This window comes from Echinops telfairi, unplaced genomic scaffold (assembly GCF_000313985.2).
Source record: "Echinops telfairi isolate 266 unplaced genomic scaffold, ASM31398v2 ScPeMD7_7469;HRSCAF=8507_1, whole genome shotgun sequence".
Taxonomy (NCBI): Eukaryota; Metazoa; Chordata; class Mammalia; order Afrosoricida; family Tenrecidae; genus Echinops; species Echinops telfairi.
The window spans coordinates 52916216-52936243 of NW_022111373.1; the positions used below are offsets into that span (position 1 = coordinate 52916216).

At 40.2% G+C, this 20028-nt stretch overlaps 1 protein-coding gene across 1 annotated transcript in view; it reads left to right on the top strand.

The window, feature by feature from the left end:
* Positions 1-20028, top strand: part of MCTP1 (multiple C2 and transmembrane domain containing 1) — a 337725-nt gene that overhangs the window by 127891 nt on the left and 189806 nt on the right. Inside the window, exons 10-14 of the mRNA XM_045285196.1 lie at positions 1940-2042; positions 3865-3967; positions 4308-4409; positions 4740-4814; positions 6791-6910. Coding sequence (XP_045141131.1) covers positions 1940-2042; positions 3865-3967; positions 4308-4409; positions 4740-4814; positions 6791-6910 — 503 coding nt within the window. The remainder of the gene's footprint in view (positions 1-1939; positions 2043-3864; positions 3968-4307; positions 4410-4739; positions 4815-6790; positions 6911-20028) is intronic.

Genomic DNA, 20028 nt, shown 5'->3' on the forward strand with positions numbered 1-20028 from the left:
AATTCTTCTGTGGGGAGGGCCAGGTGTCCACAGAGTTGGGATTGGGGCCGGCACCTCCAGGATCCTTGTATGAGGGAAACCACAACAAATGTCTGGGAGAGTGTGAGAGCTTCTCCTTCCATTGTTTCCAAAGCTAATCATTGACACAGAAGCTCTACAAATAGTGGAAAAGCAAACAAGGAAGCTACTGCTTTGACATGGCTGTAATTTTTTCACTGGATATTACTGGTACACAAGTTTCCGATCCTTTTATAAACTACTTGAGGCTGCAGTTTATATTCTTTGTTTGTTTTTGCTTTATAATAGCACATGCAGCACAAATTTAGGCATAAACGAGATTTTCATCTGAGTCTAAGAATACATGAGGTTTGAAAAACTATTTTAGTCTGTTGTTTATGCTACCACTTGATTTTTATGAGAGAAAGAACAATCATTGATGTATCAAATCAAATCTCTTATAATACATTTTTCTGAACAAAAAAAGATGGTTAACACTATTTTCCATAGAATGTATGAGTTAAGAGTGCAAATAATTCAGGTAAGGAAAGAGAAATGAAGAAAATGAAAATTCAAAGACATAATAGTAGAGGCTAAGGTAGAAACAACTTTTTTGCCAGATTTCTAAGACTTTTACTACTCTATTCTGTATTGAAAATTATTCCCCAAACCAAAAGTTATGAAAACTACCATAATGTTAAATTGTGCAATTATCTAGGGGTATATGAGACCACTGAACTAATACACTGTTATTAAATCTATTTTTTAATGTAAAACTAACGAATTAAAAGCAAGTCCAGCTTTGTACAGCTCATGTTCAGAATTAAAATATGGAAAGTAAATACACAGCTGTGTGGGAATACACAGCTTCTCTGTCACTGGTAGCTAATGCATTCTTTTCCATTAAAATCTAATTGAAAATCCTCAGTGATATTTAAGCTCTCACAGAAGTGTAAACTACTGTGACTACAACTTACAATGCATTTAAAACAATTATTCTTTATCATTAAAGTTAATAATATGCACATTAACCTCTTATGTAGTCTAAATCAATACTGTAGTTTAAAAGATATGACCTCTGGACAGCTTTGTCTAAATATTGATTTCATTGTCATTTGTATAAGGTATCAAACAAATTAGGTGCCACACTAATATCATTAATGCTGCCCCCATAGAGCTCTTGACTTTATGTTTCTTACAATGTAAGACACAACTTACAAAAATATTAAGGGTATCACCAAATATAATTGCCAAGTGGATGAGTGGCTGTAAACAGATACCTTCCCAATTCTGTACTTTCCGCGGACAGAAAACATTCTGCTCTTTAGTGTGGAGATTGATCGTTGATGTTAAGTTTCAGGTGAGAGAGTTTTTCTCAGCCTTGGGGAGTCTAATTTACCTCCTGCTGATGCCATAGATGCTTCAGGACAGAGAAACCCAATCTTAGCCACTGGAGTAAAATGTTGTCATTGTGCAACATAGCTGTTTCCTTCAAATAAGTTTGCACGTGGGTTCCTGTTACAAGTCAGGAATAAGTCAGCCAGAGTTGGCAAACATGGATCAGAATAAAGGGGCTAAAAGTCTAAAGTAGTCATGATTGAATGAAATAAAAATACTAGAATGAATGATGGCTATGCATCATAGTTCGTGCCATCACCGGCAGGGGTAATTATGGTTTGGGGGGTAGAAAAATGCAAATTCAAATACCAGCTATATAGTTTGCTCTTTCACTAGTCTAGATTTGAAATTGCTATTAATCACACTGATTATTGTCACCATCCAATTAAATAAAACTATTTTGATGTGTTTTTTTTATAATTATTATTTTACTTCACTTTTTGCTTACCAAAACTCTCTTAAAGAAAAGGATTTGGTCATGATCATGACACTGAACTGTGGGCACTATTTACACTAAAAGATGTTCACTCCAAATCTCTTGTAGGTAAAAGTGATCCTTTTTGTGTAGTGGAATTGAACAATGATAGGCTGCTTACCCATACCGTCTACAAAAACCTTAGTCCTGAATGGAACAAAGTCTTCACATTGTAAGTAGTCATTACCTTGAGATTATTTGAAATTTAGTGCTAAGTGGTATTTATTTCTGAGATTGTGTGTGTGTGTGTGTGTGTGTGTGTTTACCCTTAACTGATTAACAACTTGATGCATCTGGTCTTCCTTTGGCTAAAACAATGGAATTCATAACTTCACACTCCCCTAATAATGAAACCTGGGGTAAAGAATATGCCCTTTGTTTGTTTGTTTGCTCAGCCTTTTGAAAAATCGTACTTTTTGTAAGATTTGACTAAGCATGTTTCTCCCATTAACCGAATGGCTTCTTCCTTCTGTACTTTCTGTTGAGGTTCTCTCCCATTGCATTGACATCAGGAGGACAAAGCTCTGTTTGTTCCATTGCCGAACTCAGCAAACAATCTGCTCGCGAATTCGGCAGATGCTTTCGTTTGGGTTTGTTTCATTTGAACACAACAAGAATGTGGAGCACTGTCCGGGATATCAAAACACTCTTTGACCTAACTTTCCTTTCGTTTTAAAAAGTTTGTGAACCTTTGGGGATCGTGTGCTATCAGAGGTGATGATGCCCCCCTAAGTCTTTTTGGTTTCCTTTGGCTCTTCTTAATCTGGGCTTTAGAAATGAACTGTGAACCAAAGAAAACTCTCCAGACAGAAATACTTCTTTGAAGTTTTCTAACTTTCTCTATTTTGTACAGCAAAAACGGCTAAATTCCTCATTGATGTCTTTTTGTCATTTCTCTTCTTAAGAGCCAGTAACTCATCAGCTTTAATTATCTAACTTTTAAAAAAAAGAAAAGGAATCCCGCATTTTTATAAAAGATGAAAGCATGGTCAGGAAAATTGCCCTCCTAAGAAGTTTGTGGAGAGTGTTTTGCTCTGGAATGCATAATTGAGTGAATAGATTTGACTATTATCAAAGCCATTAATTGATTGGCCCCTGATAAAGCCTCTTCTCGCGTGTGGGTGTGGGTTTTCAGTAATGAATATTTTCATTTTTGTTGTTGTTTTCTCTTAATTCATATTTCATTAGTGGACAATTTGATCAAAGAAAAAAGGATGTCAACAATTTGGACTTAGATTTCCAAACACACAAATATGAAGAGAGCACACAGTAGCTCATTAATGTATGTTGTCTCTGGGACATACCGGAACCCCACTAATTTCTAAACCCCAGAGTAGGACAGTAGCTAGAAGGGTTACATTCTCTCTATTCTGCTTTCTCTGTGAGTTAATTTTGACTAAAAATCTGGCAGAAATCTAGTCAATGTTTTGATGAGAGCACTACACAAAAGGGAGTTCTCCTATTGTAAGTTCTATAAAACTAAGAACTACAAAATAGTTCTTCTTGTTGTAAAGAAGAACTGTTTAAATTATACTTTGACCCTTGCTGGTATCATGTGGGAGTAATGGGAAGATAGGGATGATGATGATGATGATGATGATGATGATGATGATGATAAAGAAATGTAAAAAAAAAAAAAGTCTAAAAATAACCCACACCACTCATTGTTTTTTTTCTTTTTAATGTAAAAGCTTATCCTATGCCCAACCAGCTGGAAAATTGTCTTTCATTAAAAATTATTTCAATAGGCAATTATATTTCATTTAAAGTACAATGGTGCTCAAAGTTCCAGCTGATAGCCCCATCGCTGTGCATTCTGGGAGATTCCATCAGAAATGGCCTTGTGTGTGTATGCAAACAGCATGCATAAAAACACATACACACAAAATCAGCTGGAAGTCTCTAGATTTCACGAAAGCATTTGTATTCTTGTTAGCCACTGACGGAGTCTTTTTGCCCTCTCCTCCCCTCCCCAACATGTATTTATTATGCAGCAACATTAAAGATATCCATTCGGTGCTCGAAGTGACGGTTTACGATGAAGATCGGGATCGAAGCGCTGACTTTCTGGGCAAAGTTGCGATCCCATTGCTGTCTGTAAGTTTCAGTCACCTGACACACTGCTCGGGCTTGCTTTTACTCAAGGAGAAAAAACAAGGCAAAAGAAAACCCTCCGCTCCGTGTCTGTCATTTCTCAACCGAGGTCTGTAATAAGAACACTAAAAATTTTAACATACGCGATTCACGGCCGTGCCGAATCCCATGATAGTTAATTTTTCCTGACAGACTTGATCCTGGTAATGAACAGGTACTTGTCAGAATGGCCACGGTTGTTTGGGGCTCTCTGTCACTTTCAGCAGCTGGGGGTCAAGGGTCACCTGGGAGGGTATTCAGCGGAGACCGCGAGACAGACGGCTGTCATGTCCTTTCCCCGCAGATTCAGAATGGCGAACGCAAAGCCTACGTCTTGAAAAACAAGCCGCTGACAGGGCCAACAAAGGGGGTCATCTATCTTGAAATAGATGTGATTTTTAATGCTGTAAGTCTTAACTTTGGCTTTTTTGTACTGCTAAAGAGTTCAGTTTCACGAAAGCTTTTGTTCCTGATTTGTAGAGAATTTCTGTCATTCCTCATTTTCTCGAAACCTTGATGTCTCCCGGAGAAAACGCGCCTGCCCCCCGCCCCGCACACCCACCCTTCTCCTCCCTGCTCCCGCGGCGGGACGGTGTGCATTTATAGTGTCTGAGCTAGGACTTTGAAACTTTATAAATTATTGCAAATTGAAAGGAGGGCGGGGGCGGGGGGGGGGGCAACTGTAAACATTTGTCATAGATGAATCCATGTAACAGACACATATGTTGATATGTAGGTGAAAGCCAGCTTACGAACATTAATCCCCAAAGAACAGAAGTACATTGAAGAGGAAAACAGACTCTCTAAGCAGGTAAAAAAGCAAGGCAAGACTAATCCCTCTGGGAAGACCTGATTATAGATCTATAACACTTCTAAGGAAGTTCTAATAAACTTTGGAGGTATGGAGGTGCGGAAGGGTAAGACTGTGGGAATTTTTTATTATCTACTAATGTGAAAATTGCTCTTTCTCTCTTTTTTTCCCCCTCTCTGTCTCCTTTTCTTCAAAAGCTCAAACAAGGACAATACCAAACTAATCAATTGGATGGGGGTGGTCAGAAAGGACAGGGGCTACTGTAGGCACTGCAGATAATGGCTATGTATTCAGGCGTTAGCAAAAAAATGGTCATTTTGACAGAAAATACACCTGATTGCCATGGAATGTGTAAATGAGATCCCCCAAAGCCCAGGTTCAAATGTATGCCCAGACCACCCACAGGTATCCTGCAGGTGTGTGTAAAGCGAACCTAGCCATGAGCTCTTTCCTCTAATCCTGAGGAGCTCTTTCCTCTAATCCTGAGGAGCTCTTTCCTCTAATCCTGATGCGGGAGAGGGGGCTCCGGCTTTCCAAGAAAATCATCCTGTTAATTAGATTTTAATGATGGTTGTTTTATGAGTGAACTTTGATTGACTTCTTTAGCTCACCAACTCCCAGAAAGTTACAGAACTGATTTTTCTATCACAAAGGAGAATCTCTTATACAGTTTAATCAAATTTGATAATCTAGCTAAGAAAAAGTATTCAGCACCTCCTTTTTCTGGTTTGTTTTTCAGTTGCCGATGAACAGAGCTAAAATTAAATACAGTTCCTTTGTGGTGGTCAAAAAGTTTGCTGGCCTTATTTGTCTCCACATTGTTAATAATTTCCTGTGCTGTTAGAACCCTGAATGTATTTGGGGGCTTTAATCCACTCACCCTGGACAGTGGAGTCTTTGGTAATTTAAAGACAGTACATGGTTTACAAATGTAAGATCCGTTTAAATAGCCAGAAGGGATCAGAGTAGCTCTGCAAGGGAAACGATTAGGCACCTAGGAGGACAGCCAACAGGAGATGCTTTCCTTTACCTGGAAGAAATGCCCACTTTAACCACTCGTTAAAACTGGCATGCACAGACATGCACATATTTATATACATGTATCTATTTATATGACCTCAATAAACTGAAGGTAGTTGCTTCTTTAAAATACCCAATCAACATTGAAGAATAGATGGAAGTAATCCATTATGAACTGGTAGATACATGATTCTAATTACCAATCTAGTCATATACGTTTTTTTCAAACCACCACCTACCTATGGGCTATTCTTTTCAGAGTTTTATCATAGCTTATTTTACAATCTTAAGTGATTATATATCAATTTTTAATAAAGCATTTGATAGCCATGAAACTCCAAAATTATGACAAAACTAAGTGTAACTTTATTTGGGGGAGAGAGATGATGATATGTAGGTAAAAAGATCGTAATGGAGAGATGAGAGAGAGAATAGACAGTAAGAAAGAAAGGAGGTGGATCTTATCAAAGATTGAAAACTTTTTATTTTTGTTAATTATAGCAACACTAGGACCCTAAGTGAAAAAAATTCTGAGTTTTCCATTTCACTTTGAATAACTTGAATTGAAAGCAGTCAATGAACAACCAAACCACAGTAACGCTTGATTTCACGCTACGTGCTGAAGGTTCACCAGATCTCAACAGCCCCCAAGTGCTTTCATCTGTAGAGATTAATTTTCCTTTGGAACAAAGATAGTCTATCCTACATGATAACGTTACTGAAGACAAAATATTTAGCTATTTAGCTGAGCAATCATTCCTATAATTCATTCTTCCCACTTTTTCCAAAGATATTTCTTTTCCTGTAACTTGGGAGCCAAATTGCTCCGTCTATTCTTTGCAGCTTTATTACCTTTCTTAATCAGTTTGAAATCAGGGTAAGCTTGAAGGCTTTTCCAGTGAAGCTGCTGCTTTTCAGTCTTGTAAAATCTCAGCATATTTTATTTTTCTTTACAGCTGTTGCTGAGAAATTTTATCAGAATGAAGCGTTGTGTCATGGTGCTCATAAATGCTGCCTACTACGTTAATAGTTGCTTTGATTGGGATTCTCCCCCAAGGAGCCTCGCTGCTTTTGTGGTATGATCACACTATATTACTTACATTGTTATTCATTAAATTCAGTAATCATAGCGGCATGTTTCTGTGGCTATAGTAACAGTTATGTTGATGTGGCCATTTTAAAGCACCTATTTTAAGACTTGACTGGACAGATTTGCCGTGGGCAGGAACCTGATGGATTGTACATGGTCTGAGTCCAAGAATACATTTCTCCCTCCTCAGATTTCCGGAATGCAAGACATCTCAGCCAATATATATTTTTTCCTTTGTGACAGCTAAAAAGTAAAAATTTTACATGTTGCATAAGTCCACATCTTGATGATAAGAAAGCCCAGAAAAGTTCTTAGTGTAAAAATAATAACCATAATAATAATCGTAATAATAATCTTGACCATCTCAATCTGATTTGATTCTGTTCTGCAGTTTTCAAGTGATGAAAGCCATTGGCAGTAAGGTGCTGGTTCGCTAGTACTTTAATCTGCGAATCAAAGGGAAGCACATAAGGCCTATGGAACCGACATTTTGTGATTTCTGAGATTTCCAGGGGTCTTTTTAAGGCACAAATGAGGATTTGATAGGGTCAAATAGCCCTCTAACAAAGCTCATCCTGTAGCCTTTGACTTCGGTTATTTAAAAACTGCTGATGAGACCAACTTGCAAAGTGAGAAAATCCACAAGAATACTTTTCTCTGAGCTCGAGCTGGGATTTTCTGCTCCTGCGTTCCTTTTGCTTCTTCAGGATTTCAGTCTGAAGTTTCAGTGGAGCCCTTCTTCGGAACTCCTTTATTTTATTTTTGTGTTTGTTAGAATATGAGTACCTTATGCTTCCTTCGAGTTTCCAGTTTAGCAGAATCTGGCTTTATTGTGAGAGCTTACAAGAACAGCCTTAATTATAGTAACAAATCAACATTGTAGTGTTACCATTCAAATGAGCGCAGGCACATCTGTTTAGCACTTGGAGCTCCGTCCTCCTCGCAGACGGTGTATAGGACTTTCATTAATGCCTGAGCACATGGAACAAAGCGTGTGGATGTCCCTTTGTGCTGTAAGTTAGTCGGCCTGCTTCCCATAGACAAGTTGCTGTCTCTTGAAAGAAAGCGATTGTCATCGTCATTAAATTTTAGAAAGGAAAATCTGCCCTTTTTTGCAGCCCTTTCACATAGCAATTATATGTTGGTACGTTAAGCAAACTTTCTCCTGATTTTTCATTATCATAGAGTACTTTGACTTTAATGAGGAAAAAAATGATAGGGAGTGTCTATGTACCTTTATTTTAAGCTACGGCATCCAGACTTCCAGAGGGCTGAAGCCAGAGCCCGTTTTCTGCACATTCGACCTAAAAGGCGATGCTGCTGTCTTCGTTCACTCTGCAAAGTCATTCCCACCCCCACCCCCCTTGTTTGCACATTTGGAAAAAGGGAAATATATGTGATTATATGTGATTTCTTCAGGCATTCGTTAGCATGGTGATATGTTTTGCAAGTTTTCCGAAGCTTTCCTTCTGAATTCTGGAGAGCACACATGTGAAATCGATTCAAGATGGCAGCCTTTTGCAGTTTCCTAAAGGGGGGAACTGGTGCACTGGGGCTCCCACAAACATAGGCATGTGTACATAAAGCTGAGTGTTTCTAAGATGAGAGTCAAAATGCACTGGGGAAGAAATATGGTGGGATCTCTTTTGGCAGGTGATCAGTTCTGCCCTTTGAAGTGCAAGCTGAATGCTAGAAACTTGCCGGGAAAAGGCGGGGAGGGCGTAGAACAAGGATAGGAGAAGGGATCATTGACCCTGTGCTAAACATCACTCACGCACTGCTTCTGAGTTGATTCTGACTCAGAACCACCCTATAGGACAGGAAAGAACTGCCTCGGGAGTTTCCAAGACTGGAACTCTTTATGAGAGAGGAGCCTTGTAGAATATCATGACACCGTTACTAGATGCCAAGAGCCCTGGTGACATACTATTTGGTTACGTGTGGGGCTGCAAACTGCCAGGTCAGACATTCAAACCTACCCTGTCAGATGAAAGGAAACAGAAGACGCTTCCTGCTCCCTCCAAGGTTCGCAGCAGGGAAACCTTCGGGAGCATCCTACCTTACACTATAGAGCGCCGCTCCAGCACTGGGCTTTAGTTCCTATAGGCCAGGCAACTCTCAGGTGCTTTTCACGAATCAATACAACTCTCTGAGAACATAATATAATTTCCCCAGCATCCAGAGGAAGAAACTGACCCAGGAAAGTTAAAGGCTATCCCTGAGGTCATCTGGCTGCTGTGCTTTTCCTGCTAAAAGAGTTCTAACAGAGGCAGGCCATTGCAGGATAGTCCATCGTTTTGCCGATATTAAACAGTGTATTTATAAACAAAATGTTTCCAAGATCTCCTTGCATAAGCAGAGCATTTTAGGCCAGTTTAGTGAAAAGAACTGCTTTCCGTTTGGGGAAGAGTATGAGCAGCCCCCTATTGTTACAAACATATTGTTCCCATCATTCCCTGTTGATGGATCATGGGTCTATTATTATATTGGTTCCACTTGGCCCATTTTTCTATAAATGCAGCTGCTTCGTGGAACACATGCCTTTGTACTGCTATTTGGCTTGCTTGGTTTTAGGCCCAGAACAGTAACTTTATAATTTTGTACATGTGTCTTTTTTTTTCTTTGTAATAAATAAATAAAATTTTAATTTTATTTACTCATTTTACTCTCCCCCCAAAATGTTGACTAATAAAAGCAACATGGGAAAAGTAATATATTTCTATTCCAATGTCAGATAAAGTGGTGAGCCCAAGCCATGAAGGGTTAACGCACCTCAGCCTCTGGGCTGTGGGGAACATTCAAAGCTGGCAGACGGTATTTGAGCTTGAAATCCATCAGGAAGGTGAGAGAGAAAATATAGGCAAACATGTTTCAGGTTTTTATACTATGAATTGGGTTTTTAAATTTTACGATGAATGTTGTATGCCAAAGAGCATACATGGGCACGCGTGGGGTAGAAGGAATGGCTCGTCTTTGGGATCATCTATTGTGGACATGCAAGTGTCTCCTAAATTGGGCCTGATTTTCATCAGGCTCTTGACCAGACATGTGTGCTCTTGTGGATGTCAGTGGGTGCAACACAGAATAAAAAAAAGAGTGCACATTCTCTCTCTCTTTCCGGCACTGTCATTTCTCACTGTAATGAGCACAGAAATAATTGGACAACTGAGCTATCAGTAAAAGGACACACTTCAGTGTGCATCAAAGAAATATTTTACGGGACAAATTTTAATCTTTAAATGTGATTGTAGATAATTTGTGGTACCATCTGTCCATTTAGAATTGTTTTAGCCTTTTCCGTCGTTATACAGTGAGTGGCACTGTGTTTAACATTAACATTTGATATTTTACACATTTAATTTCTGTTCTGCTGTGTGGTCCTTGGGGAATGGAACGCTAGTGCTACATGAGAGAGACAAAGTATTGATCAGTTAACATTTCAGCTACATTTATGTATGTCGCAAAATTAATGAAAATGCCAGGCAAAAATGTCAGAGTGCACAAAAAGGTAGAATTTAAATTTGGTAGTTTAATGAAAAGTTTAAGATGTGCATTATCAGAAATGTCCTCCTGCCTTTACAGTACAATTCCTAACAGAATAACTAAAGTGAGACACATATTTTACTTAGAGGAACAATGAACATGAATTATGAAGGGGCATCAACTCTTCAGACTACCTTGTGTTCCAAACGGCATGTCTGAAATGCACTCGTGTCTGCTAAGACGGGGAGGACCACCGGCTTCTCCCCTCTCTCCTGGCCAGGCTCCAAAGCAGGCTTCTCCCTGAGATTCTCTGCCGGGATTCGCCCTGGTGCCCATGTGTCCCTTTTGTGTCCACACCAAGCATTCCCTGTACAGCAATTCAACAAGGCCACCCTGATTCATTACTCGCTCCTTTCTGCGTTCTTTTCAAATGCCGAGTTCTCCTTTGCTTCCAAATCATTTGTGCTCCACCTTCATTCATTCCCCATTTTAGCAAAAGGTCACACTCTGGACAGCAGCTACTTTCCGAAAAGCTGGGCCATTATGCCCCACGAGAGACAAAGCAGAAATGATGCATGCGGATAATGCTTGGAGGCAGCTTTGTGTAGCCAAAGGATAAAAAAATAAATAACTCTATCAACACCGAAATGTAGGAAACAGGAAAAGCAGGAACAGGAATTGCAAGGAAGATAGGAACACGGCACAGCTGGCTGAAGGCATTTGGCTCCCACGGAGACCGCACTGAGCCCTTCCCGTGTGGAAAGCCTGCTGCCACTAACAAGTGTGTCCCCCAAAGTTATGGCAACCAACAAGAACATTTGAAGTGGCCTTCGTGATTAGGGGCCGGAAGGGAGTATTATTTAAGAAGAATTAGAAATATGTGAACATAAAGGCATCACTTGCATTTCAAGTTTTAGCTTTCTTAATATTGAGCAATGTAAAAGAATTGTGCTTGATATAGTGAAGGCCAGTTGCAATTTTAAGCAGAAATGTCTATCTTGAAAATGTAATAGACAGATACCAGTAATATCACAAAAGCAAAACTATGCTTCAAGTCTATAGCAAGTTGCAAGTGATGTTTACAGACAGCTTTGTTGTTTTTTGTTGTTACTGCTAAAATTACCTTTCGGTGCTGGGCAAAAAAAAAAATAAAATCTGCATCCATTTTTGTTACTTGCTTTTAATAGACAAACAAAAGAATCTTTAAAAATCAAACAAACAGGTACTAAAACAAAATGACTTACTACTGATGGTCTTAGTCTTATGCTTTTTATTTTCCCTAAAATTTATACAGATCCAAGCCCGTTTTCCAATCTTTCCCTTAGGATTCCCTCTGGAATAAACATTAGGTTTATTAAACAGTATTTTCAATTTAATGTATACAAATTATAAATCTATATTACACATTTCTGATCAAAATCTGGAAAAAAAAAGTACTCTGTATAGAATTCCATTCATTTAGAAAATTGTATCCCTCCAAACTTGTCTAAAAATTCTTTATAAAGTCAAGAATATTAGCACTTAAAATATTATAGTAGTCAACTTTTCATACAGTAAGTACACATAGATTGTATTCACAGTTCATTTGGACATGCCGCCATATCAAACTGATACTCAAATACTTTTTTTTCCCAATTATATATGACTTCTTAACAGAAAACACTTGGAATTAAAAAAAAAATCAAAGTTCTTCCTTCTAGGAATCTGTCTTAGACAGAGTTTTCTAGAAAATCAAAACCAGCAAAGTTTATATATGTCTGAGGAAACATAAAAAGATTATGGATAAATTAAATTAAAACATAATGGAAAACCTCCCAAACTTTTTGAAGTCCTTCGTGTATATTCAGTACTTGAAGAAAAGAGCTCTTGCAGTTGTAAAAGATTAGAAGTTCCGAATTCATGGGTCAAGTGTCAGGTGTAGCCACAGAGCTGCTGAGCCCAAGATTGGCCGGTCAAATGCCAGAGCGCTGGCTGTGGAAGCAAATGAATCCAAAGTAGGCATGTGAAATGACAGGCTGCTGACTCGCAGACAGTAGAAGAGAATGACTCCCAGGATCAGCAGACAAAATGGTAGGCTACTGACTGAGGTCACAGAACTAAGGGTCAGATGATGACTAATCAGATGAAGGATCTAGATCTAGCAAAACTCAAAGGAGCTTCGTCAGAAAATGGATATGTTGTTGGAAGCAGGCCACATATTTAGAAACTCCCTTTTCCATTGATTGGCTAGACTTAGCAGATTTCATCATGGAGTTGATTATCTTATATTAGATTCGATCATGGGGATAACTACATCATAAGTAGAAAATCAATGAGAATAATAGCCCAGCCAATTAACACACAACCTTAACCATCATAGAATTCATAACATCATTGAAGGCATTGGCAGGGGAAAAAAAGTTCTAAGAATGGACAGACTACCAACTGAGGTGTTTTAAAAAAAATGGGAGTGTTCACTTACCTATGCCAAGAAATTTATTTTATTATTTCTAGGTTTGTATGTGATTTGAGTGAAAGCGTGCAGAGCAAATTAGTTTTATCTTCACCAATCATACACATTTGATTTCTTGCTATTGATTACAGTTCCAGCAAGGCAACAGCACTTGTCCAACTTTTTTTTGTTTACTATTTCCATTCAAGTTTCCTTTCTTGCCATTTCTGTTTTCCGACTTTTAGCTCTGTGCAAAATGCTACCCTTTCGACCTGTGTGGTTGATGGGTCTCAGGATTGCGTGCCTCCTTGTTGCTATGTTACCACAGGGGCCCATCTCTTGTTTGGCTGAAAGCAGAGCCAGGAAGGTGAGTTCCGTTCCAGCCCTAAAATGACCTGGGGCCAGTCTTCATCACACTAGTAACACTGGCCTTTTTATGATCTGAACTTTTGTTTTACATTTTTCCTCTCTCTTCATCCCAGAACCTCTGTTTCAATCTTTTTCCAAGCAGTCAGCAGTGGTAGATGGATACCATCTCGTTCTTCTGGGCTCAGGTTTGTGGAGGCAGAGACTCCCGTGGTATAGTAATCCATTGAACGAATCCTTGCCACGCAGCTTTGGTTTTCTTCACTCTTCTTTGCGCTAGCTGAGCAGAGACCAATCGTTGCACCTCACATGACTGCTCAAGAGCTTTCGAGACCCCAATTGAGCTATTAACCAAAGTGGCTTGCAAAGCATTGTCTTCATGTACCATGCTGACTCATTCCCTCAGGTGTTGGATTGTGGCTAAAATTTTTACATACTGTTTCTCCCTGTTCTATAAACATGGATATATTTATAGAAAATACAAATGTTTTTGAAAATGCCTGTGCCAAACATGTATATGGGCAGGAGCATAGCATCTTTTACTTACTCATTTTTGTTCATCTTGCCTGTTGGCTATGTATTCACTTAGAAATCAATGTTTGTGACTACAGACAGAGCAGGATTGTTTGTGTGCATACCTTTGTTATCTGGAAGGCTGTGCATCTCTGTATGCGTTCCTTCTCTTCAGTAGTGCCACGCTAACACCTCCTGTGTTGTCTCTCCTTTCAACCAAATTAATGCAGGCCTATGACCTACTTAGGAATTTTCCCTTCCTTCTCCTTTCCTCCCTGGTAGCCATCTACATTTTTCTATGTGTAAACCTTTTCTCAACTTTTTATAATTGTGGACTCCGATGGTTATCCTTTTGTGATAATACCCTCCAGGTTTATCCATGGTATGAGGTGTTTTGCAGATTCCACTTAAGTTTTCATATTGTATCATATTCCATTGCATTTTAGGTACCATAGTTTGTTTATCCATTCATGCATTGGAAGAGATCCATGTTTGTGCCCAAAGGAGATCCAACAAAATGTGGAAATTATCAAACAATATAATGAATTCACATACAAGTAAACTTGTGCTGATGGCAAAACAGCTGATCCAAAAACAGTTACAGCAACAGGGAACTGCCAGAAATCTAAGCTGGATTCAGAAGAGAACATGGAACAAAAGATATATTTTTTTAATCGTTTTATTGGGGGCTCGTACAATGCTTATCACAATTCATACACCCATCCATTGTGTCAAGCACCTTTGTACATTTGTTGCCATCATCATTCTCAAAACATTTGCTTTCTACTTGAGCCCTTGGTATCAGCTCCTCATTTTTCCTCACCCTCCCAACTCCCCATGAAGGGATATTATTATTAATGTATATGGAATTCAGCTGACAGCAAAGAATAGGTTCTGAAACCAGAAAAGGGTTTACCTGTGTGTGAGCATAACAAATTATGGATAGCTCTGAAAAGAATGAAAATTACAGAAATATAATTGTGCTCATGCAGAGCCTGTACATACACCAAGAGGCAGTTGTTAGAACAGAACAAAGGAATGCCGTGGGGTCTTAGATCAGGAAGGTATGTGTTAGGGGTTGTAGCCTTTAAACATACTTACTTCGTCTGTATGCTAAGCTCATCGTCTGAAAAGTGGGACTCAAGGAAGAGCTCGGCCTCCTGATTAAGGGAACGCGCCTGAACGATCTGCGGAATGCAGATGGCACAACCATACTTGCTGATATCAAAGGGGCCTCTAATGCACTGCAGCCTTCAGTGTGGCTTACACTTCAACATAAAGAAAACAGTCGTTCTCACAACGGAGCCAAAAAGTAACATCATGGTAAATAAGAGATAATATTGAAGTTGTTAAGGATTGGATCCACAATCCGTACCCACGGAAGCTACACTCAAGAAATCAAGTAGCATATTACACTGGGAAAATCTGTTGCAAAAGATCTCTTTCAAGTGTTAAGTGGCAAAGATATCATTTTGAGGACTAAGGTGTTTTAAGTCACCTCATGTGAAAGCTGGAAAATGAATAAAGACGGCCAATGGAAAACTGATGCATTTGACTGGTACTAGATAAAATAGTACAGATTCCCTGGATTGTTGAAAGAGTGGATAAATCTGTGCTTGAAGGTGTGCAGGCAGACTATTCCATAGAAGCAAAGATGAAGGTAGAACTTTGTCTACCCGGCTGTGGATTTGTCGCTAGGAGGAATCAGTCTCTGCTGACAGCATGATGCTTAGGAAAAGAGGTCAGCAGAAAAGAGGAAAACCTGCAACAAGGTGGATCGACGCCGTTGCTGCAACAGGGGCTCAGAGCCCGGGATGATTTGTGAGCACAGTGCTTCCTTCTGTGCTCTACAGAGACACTGCCCACGGGAACCAGTCTGACCGCCTAGAACAACGGCAAACTGGGTCTGTGAAAAAATTAAATCAGCTTTTCTTAACTGATGCCTTTCACAAAGAATTGTTTAAACTGTCTTACAGTAGCACAAAAGTCTCACAAAAATGACAGTTGAGAAGTGAATTCGGTTTTACGATAGAGCCCTACTAATTAAAATTAATCCTGAATCTTAGAAAATGTGGCAGACGTATTTTCGCAGAAGAAAAACATTTGATGGCAATAACCTTTCTCAAAGAATGGTGCTGTAGGTAGTGGAGTCAGTGGTGGTGGTGAGCGCCGGGAAGTCAATCCCAAATGATCGAGACCACATGTCCCCGAGTAGAACTGCTCCAGAGGTTTTCCTGACCTTGCTCTTTATAGAAGCAGGTCACCAGGTCTTTCCCCCCAAAACCTCTGGGCGAGTTTGAACTACCAACCTTGGGGTTAGTAGCCAAGCCCTCAGCCAGTGTGCCCCCGGACACCTTATTTCTGGGTAGGCCCTTTTAAATACAGTCATTTCTACTTTGTATCAGGAATATAAAAAGTAGAGCACTTTCTCCAATCCACACTTCTGAAACCCAACTCAAATTCACTGCCATCCAATCAATTCCAACTCATCGTGACCCTGTAGTACAGGCTATCCCTATGGGTTTCTGAGACCGCAACTGCTTACTGGAGTGGAAAACCTCACCTTACACCATGATGTGGCTGGTAGTTTTGAACTGCTCGCCGTGAGGTTAGCAGCCCAACACATACCTAACAGTGCCACCAGATCTCTGTAGCACTTAGTTCTTGTTACACAGGGACCAATATCTTTTGTATTTACTTAATAGATGTCATTAGCAAGTGAGCCTTTTGTTCTTTGGAGGGAGAAAATAATAAAGAAAACACAGAACTTAACTGTTCTCTAAATAGTTTATTTCTGCTAAATTCTATTTTATATTATTACAAAATTAAATTTCTATAGTATTTCACGTGCAGGTTGTTTTCTATAATCTCTTTTGTTCCTCCTTTGTCATCCAAATCAGAAAGTAGCAGGATGATGTAAGATGGACAAATTTTCCTCAATGGGTAATTAACCAAAAAAACAAACTCATGCCATCGAGTGGATTCTGACTCATAGTAACCCTATAGGACAGGTAGAACTGCCTCTGTGGGTTTCCGGGACTAGAACTCTTTAATGGGAGTAGAAAGCCACTTCTTTCTCCCATAGAGCTTCTAGTGGCTTCAAACTGCTGACCTTAGGGTTAGCAGCCTAACACATAACCACAAAGCCACCAGGGTTCTTATTGGTTATTAAGGAATATAAAATGATATAGCTTTTTCTAACATATAGTGCTGTTGATAGTGGTTTGGCACTATGCTGGAATAATACAACAACCTCCAGTATTGCCAGCATTTCTATGACGCCATATGATATCAAAGAATTAGTGTCCCTGTGAGCCCTAATGTTGTGTGCAATGAAAATTGAGGTGGGAGAGGTCTCCATCTGCTTTCTTGGTTCACCTCAAACTTTTCCAACCTATTCCTAAAAAACTTAGTTGCGTGTTTCAGATTTTACAGTAGTCCTAACTAGATGTGATAGTTAGCTCTTGTGTCAACTTGGCTGGGCCAGGGTCCTCAATCGTTTGACGGTAAGGCCTCTCTCATAAGTACAGATCACAGCCTGTTGACGTGTCCTTAAGGCTAGGGCTTATTTCTATAAAGAGATGTTATGATCTTGTGGTTACAAATCGGGCTGCAATCCGTAAGGTCAGTCCTTCAAAACAACCAGTCATTCCGTAGGAGAAAGATGAAACTTTCTACTCCCGTGGAGTTGCAGCCTCAGAAACGCACAGGGACGTTGCTACCCTGCCTTGTAGGGTCTCCATGAGTCAGCACTGACTCGATGCCAGTGGGTGTGGTGTTTGTCGTGGAGAAGCAGTGCTCTAGCTTCCTCTCCCTGATAGCCTGGATCCTGCACGCGGCTTCATGAGACCTGGGCTGGGAGTCACCATCCGGTGGCTGACCCCAGGAGCTGTGGCAGCCTGGCATGCTCTCTGCTGACCCCCAAAGCTGTGGCAGCCTGGCATGCTCTCTGCTGACCCCGGGAGCTGTGGCAGCCTGGCTTGTTTCTGCCTTGGATCTGCTCAAGCCTTGTCTCAACCAGCCTGCAGTCTTTCCCTCTCTTGCTTCATTTTCTTGGTTTTCTGATTGGCAACTGAGTGGGCAAGGATCTCCAGCTAGCATCTGACCCACAGGCGGGAGCTGAACTGGGGCTGTGTGGGCTGTTTTCTTGATATATCTTGTTTTCCTGAGATAAAGTTCTCTCTTATATGTATGAGTGTCCTGGTTTAGTTTTTCTAGAGAACTCAGCCTAACGCACTCGCGGCCGTCAAGTTGATGCCGACCCACAGCGACCCCATAGGACAGGATAGCAATGGCCCGTGAGTCTCTGAGACTGTAACTCTTTACAGTCTTTACAGGAGTAGAAAGGTCCATCTTTCTCCCATGCATAACACACTAGGATAAAAAATAAAATAATAAAAATAATGAAATAAAACCGTCTCATCGTCTGACCCTGGTTCCTAAACTAATGGTCCTGTTCTCCGAAGGATTTTCTTCCTTCCAACTTCTATTTCAATTTTGAGATTCTCCTCCTGAGCAAATGACAAGCCAAATTCCATTGGGCAGCATTCTTACATAAAATGTCTTACAAAAGGAAGATTCAATGAATGAGATAATTAACTAAATTTTATTTGGTAAAGAGTAATAAATTATGAGATGTAAACTACAGGAGGAATATAGTCATTAATACACCTTGGTCCTGTACTTCACCCTTGAATTCCGCGTGGTATCAGATAAACACTAAGAAGCAGGGACAGAGTGCTTTCTATTGTTCCATGTTTCTATGTTGCTCTATTCTGGAGACACGCCTTAGAATTATGACCGTATTGTTTTCCCAGGCGAGATGCTAACCTGAAATACCATAAAGAAAGGCGCCCCTGCTTTTCTTTGCCCCTTCTCTTCTCACCACTTGCACCCTGGGTCCGAACCGGAGGTAGGCAGTCTTTTCCCACAGGGGAGTGGGGGAGCTGTGGCTCCATGGTGCTTCCTCTGCTTTGAGCTGATGACAGAGGCCCAACACTCGGCCAGAGGTAGCCCCGGGAGGTCAGTCACAGTGTGAAAATGCAGAGTGGCCAGTTCTGGTGTGCACACCAATCATCAGCACCTGCCTCAAAAGCAAAGAAGGAAAACAGAAAAGCTGAGAAGCGAGGAACACTAGACATCATATCAAAGCAGACACGCATATTTATAGTAAAATAGAAGACTTGACGGAGAGAAGACTATTTTAGAGACAAAATGTGGCTTTAATTTGATCTAACGTTAGGCTTTTTCACACAGGAAACACCTAAGGAGAAGATTTTAATTCAATGAGGGAAATTAAATATTAAGGAATAAGCTTTTATCACAGTGCTAAGCTTTAGAGGCAGAAATCATTTTCGTGTCTGAATGTTTTTCTCTGTTTTCACTCTTCACCTAAGGCCGAGTTTTCCCTCCTTATTGACCCTGTGGATAATGTATGCCCGAGCAGAGGTTGGATGTACGTTTAACTCTACACCTTGATGCGCTCAGAGGTGAAGACTAGTGTGGAGTTTCTGTAGTTTGCATTGATAATCTGACTGGAGGAAGAAACTGTGTGGCCTCTAAGTTGCACAGTGGGTTAAGCATTGGGCTGCCGCTTACAAGGTCAGCAATTCAAAACCCATCGGCCACTCTGTCGGAGAGAGAAGGCTTTCTGTCCCCGTGCGCACTTACCATCTTAGAAGCCCTGCGAAGTACTTCTCTGCCCAATAGGGTTGCTCAGTGGCAGCAGGATGTTTTGGATTTTGTTTTGTATTCAAAATCCTGGGTTGTACTGGAGTTCCATTACAAGAAAGATTGTATATGGCTTTATAGAGATTAAAGAGCTTTATCTGGTTCCCTTATGGAAACTCACATAAGCGTTTTCTTCTCTCCACCAAGTCCAAGGGTTTGTTGTTGTGTTTCATAAAAGAGCAGAGGGAAAAACATCCGTCTTGCCCTAAGTAATAGCCTTTCTCTTTATGAGGGCTTGATAGGTTTTGTCTATACATTGCACTGTTTGTGTCTCATAAATAACCTTAACATCCGTAAATGAATATCATTATGTCAGAGATATAAAAACACACTTCATTAGGTTGATTACCCATTAGATCTTCATTGGAGAGGCAGGAAAAAGAGGTTGTGGAATCAAAAAGCCACTTAAAACTGTGAAGATGCTCCTTCTATTGGCTCTGTCTTCTGGCTAGTGACCCAGTTCAGCATATAACTCAAATACTTTTACCATTGAGTTTATCAACAAGAGTGGAGACCCAAAGCCCATTTGTAGGCCACTGGAGATTCCCTAGCAGAGGGGTCTCGGGGAGGAGATGAGCCAG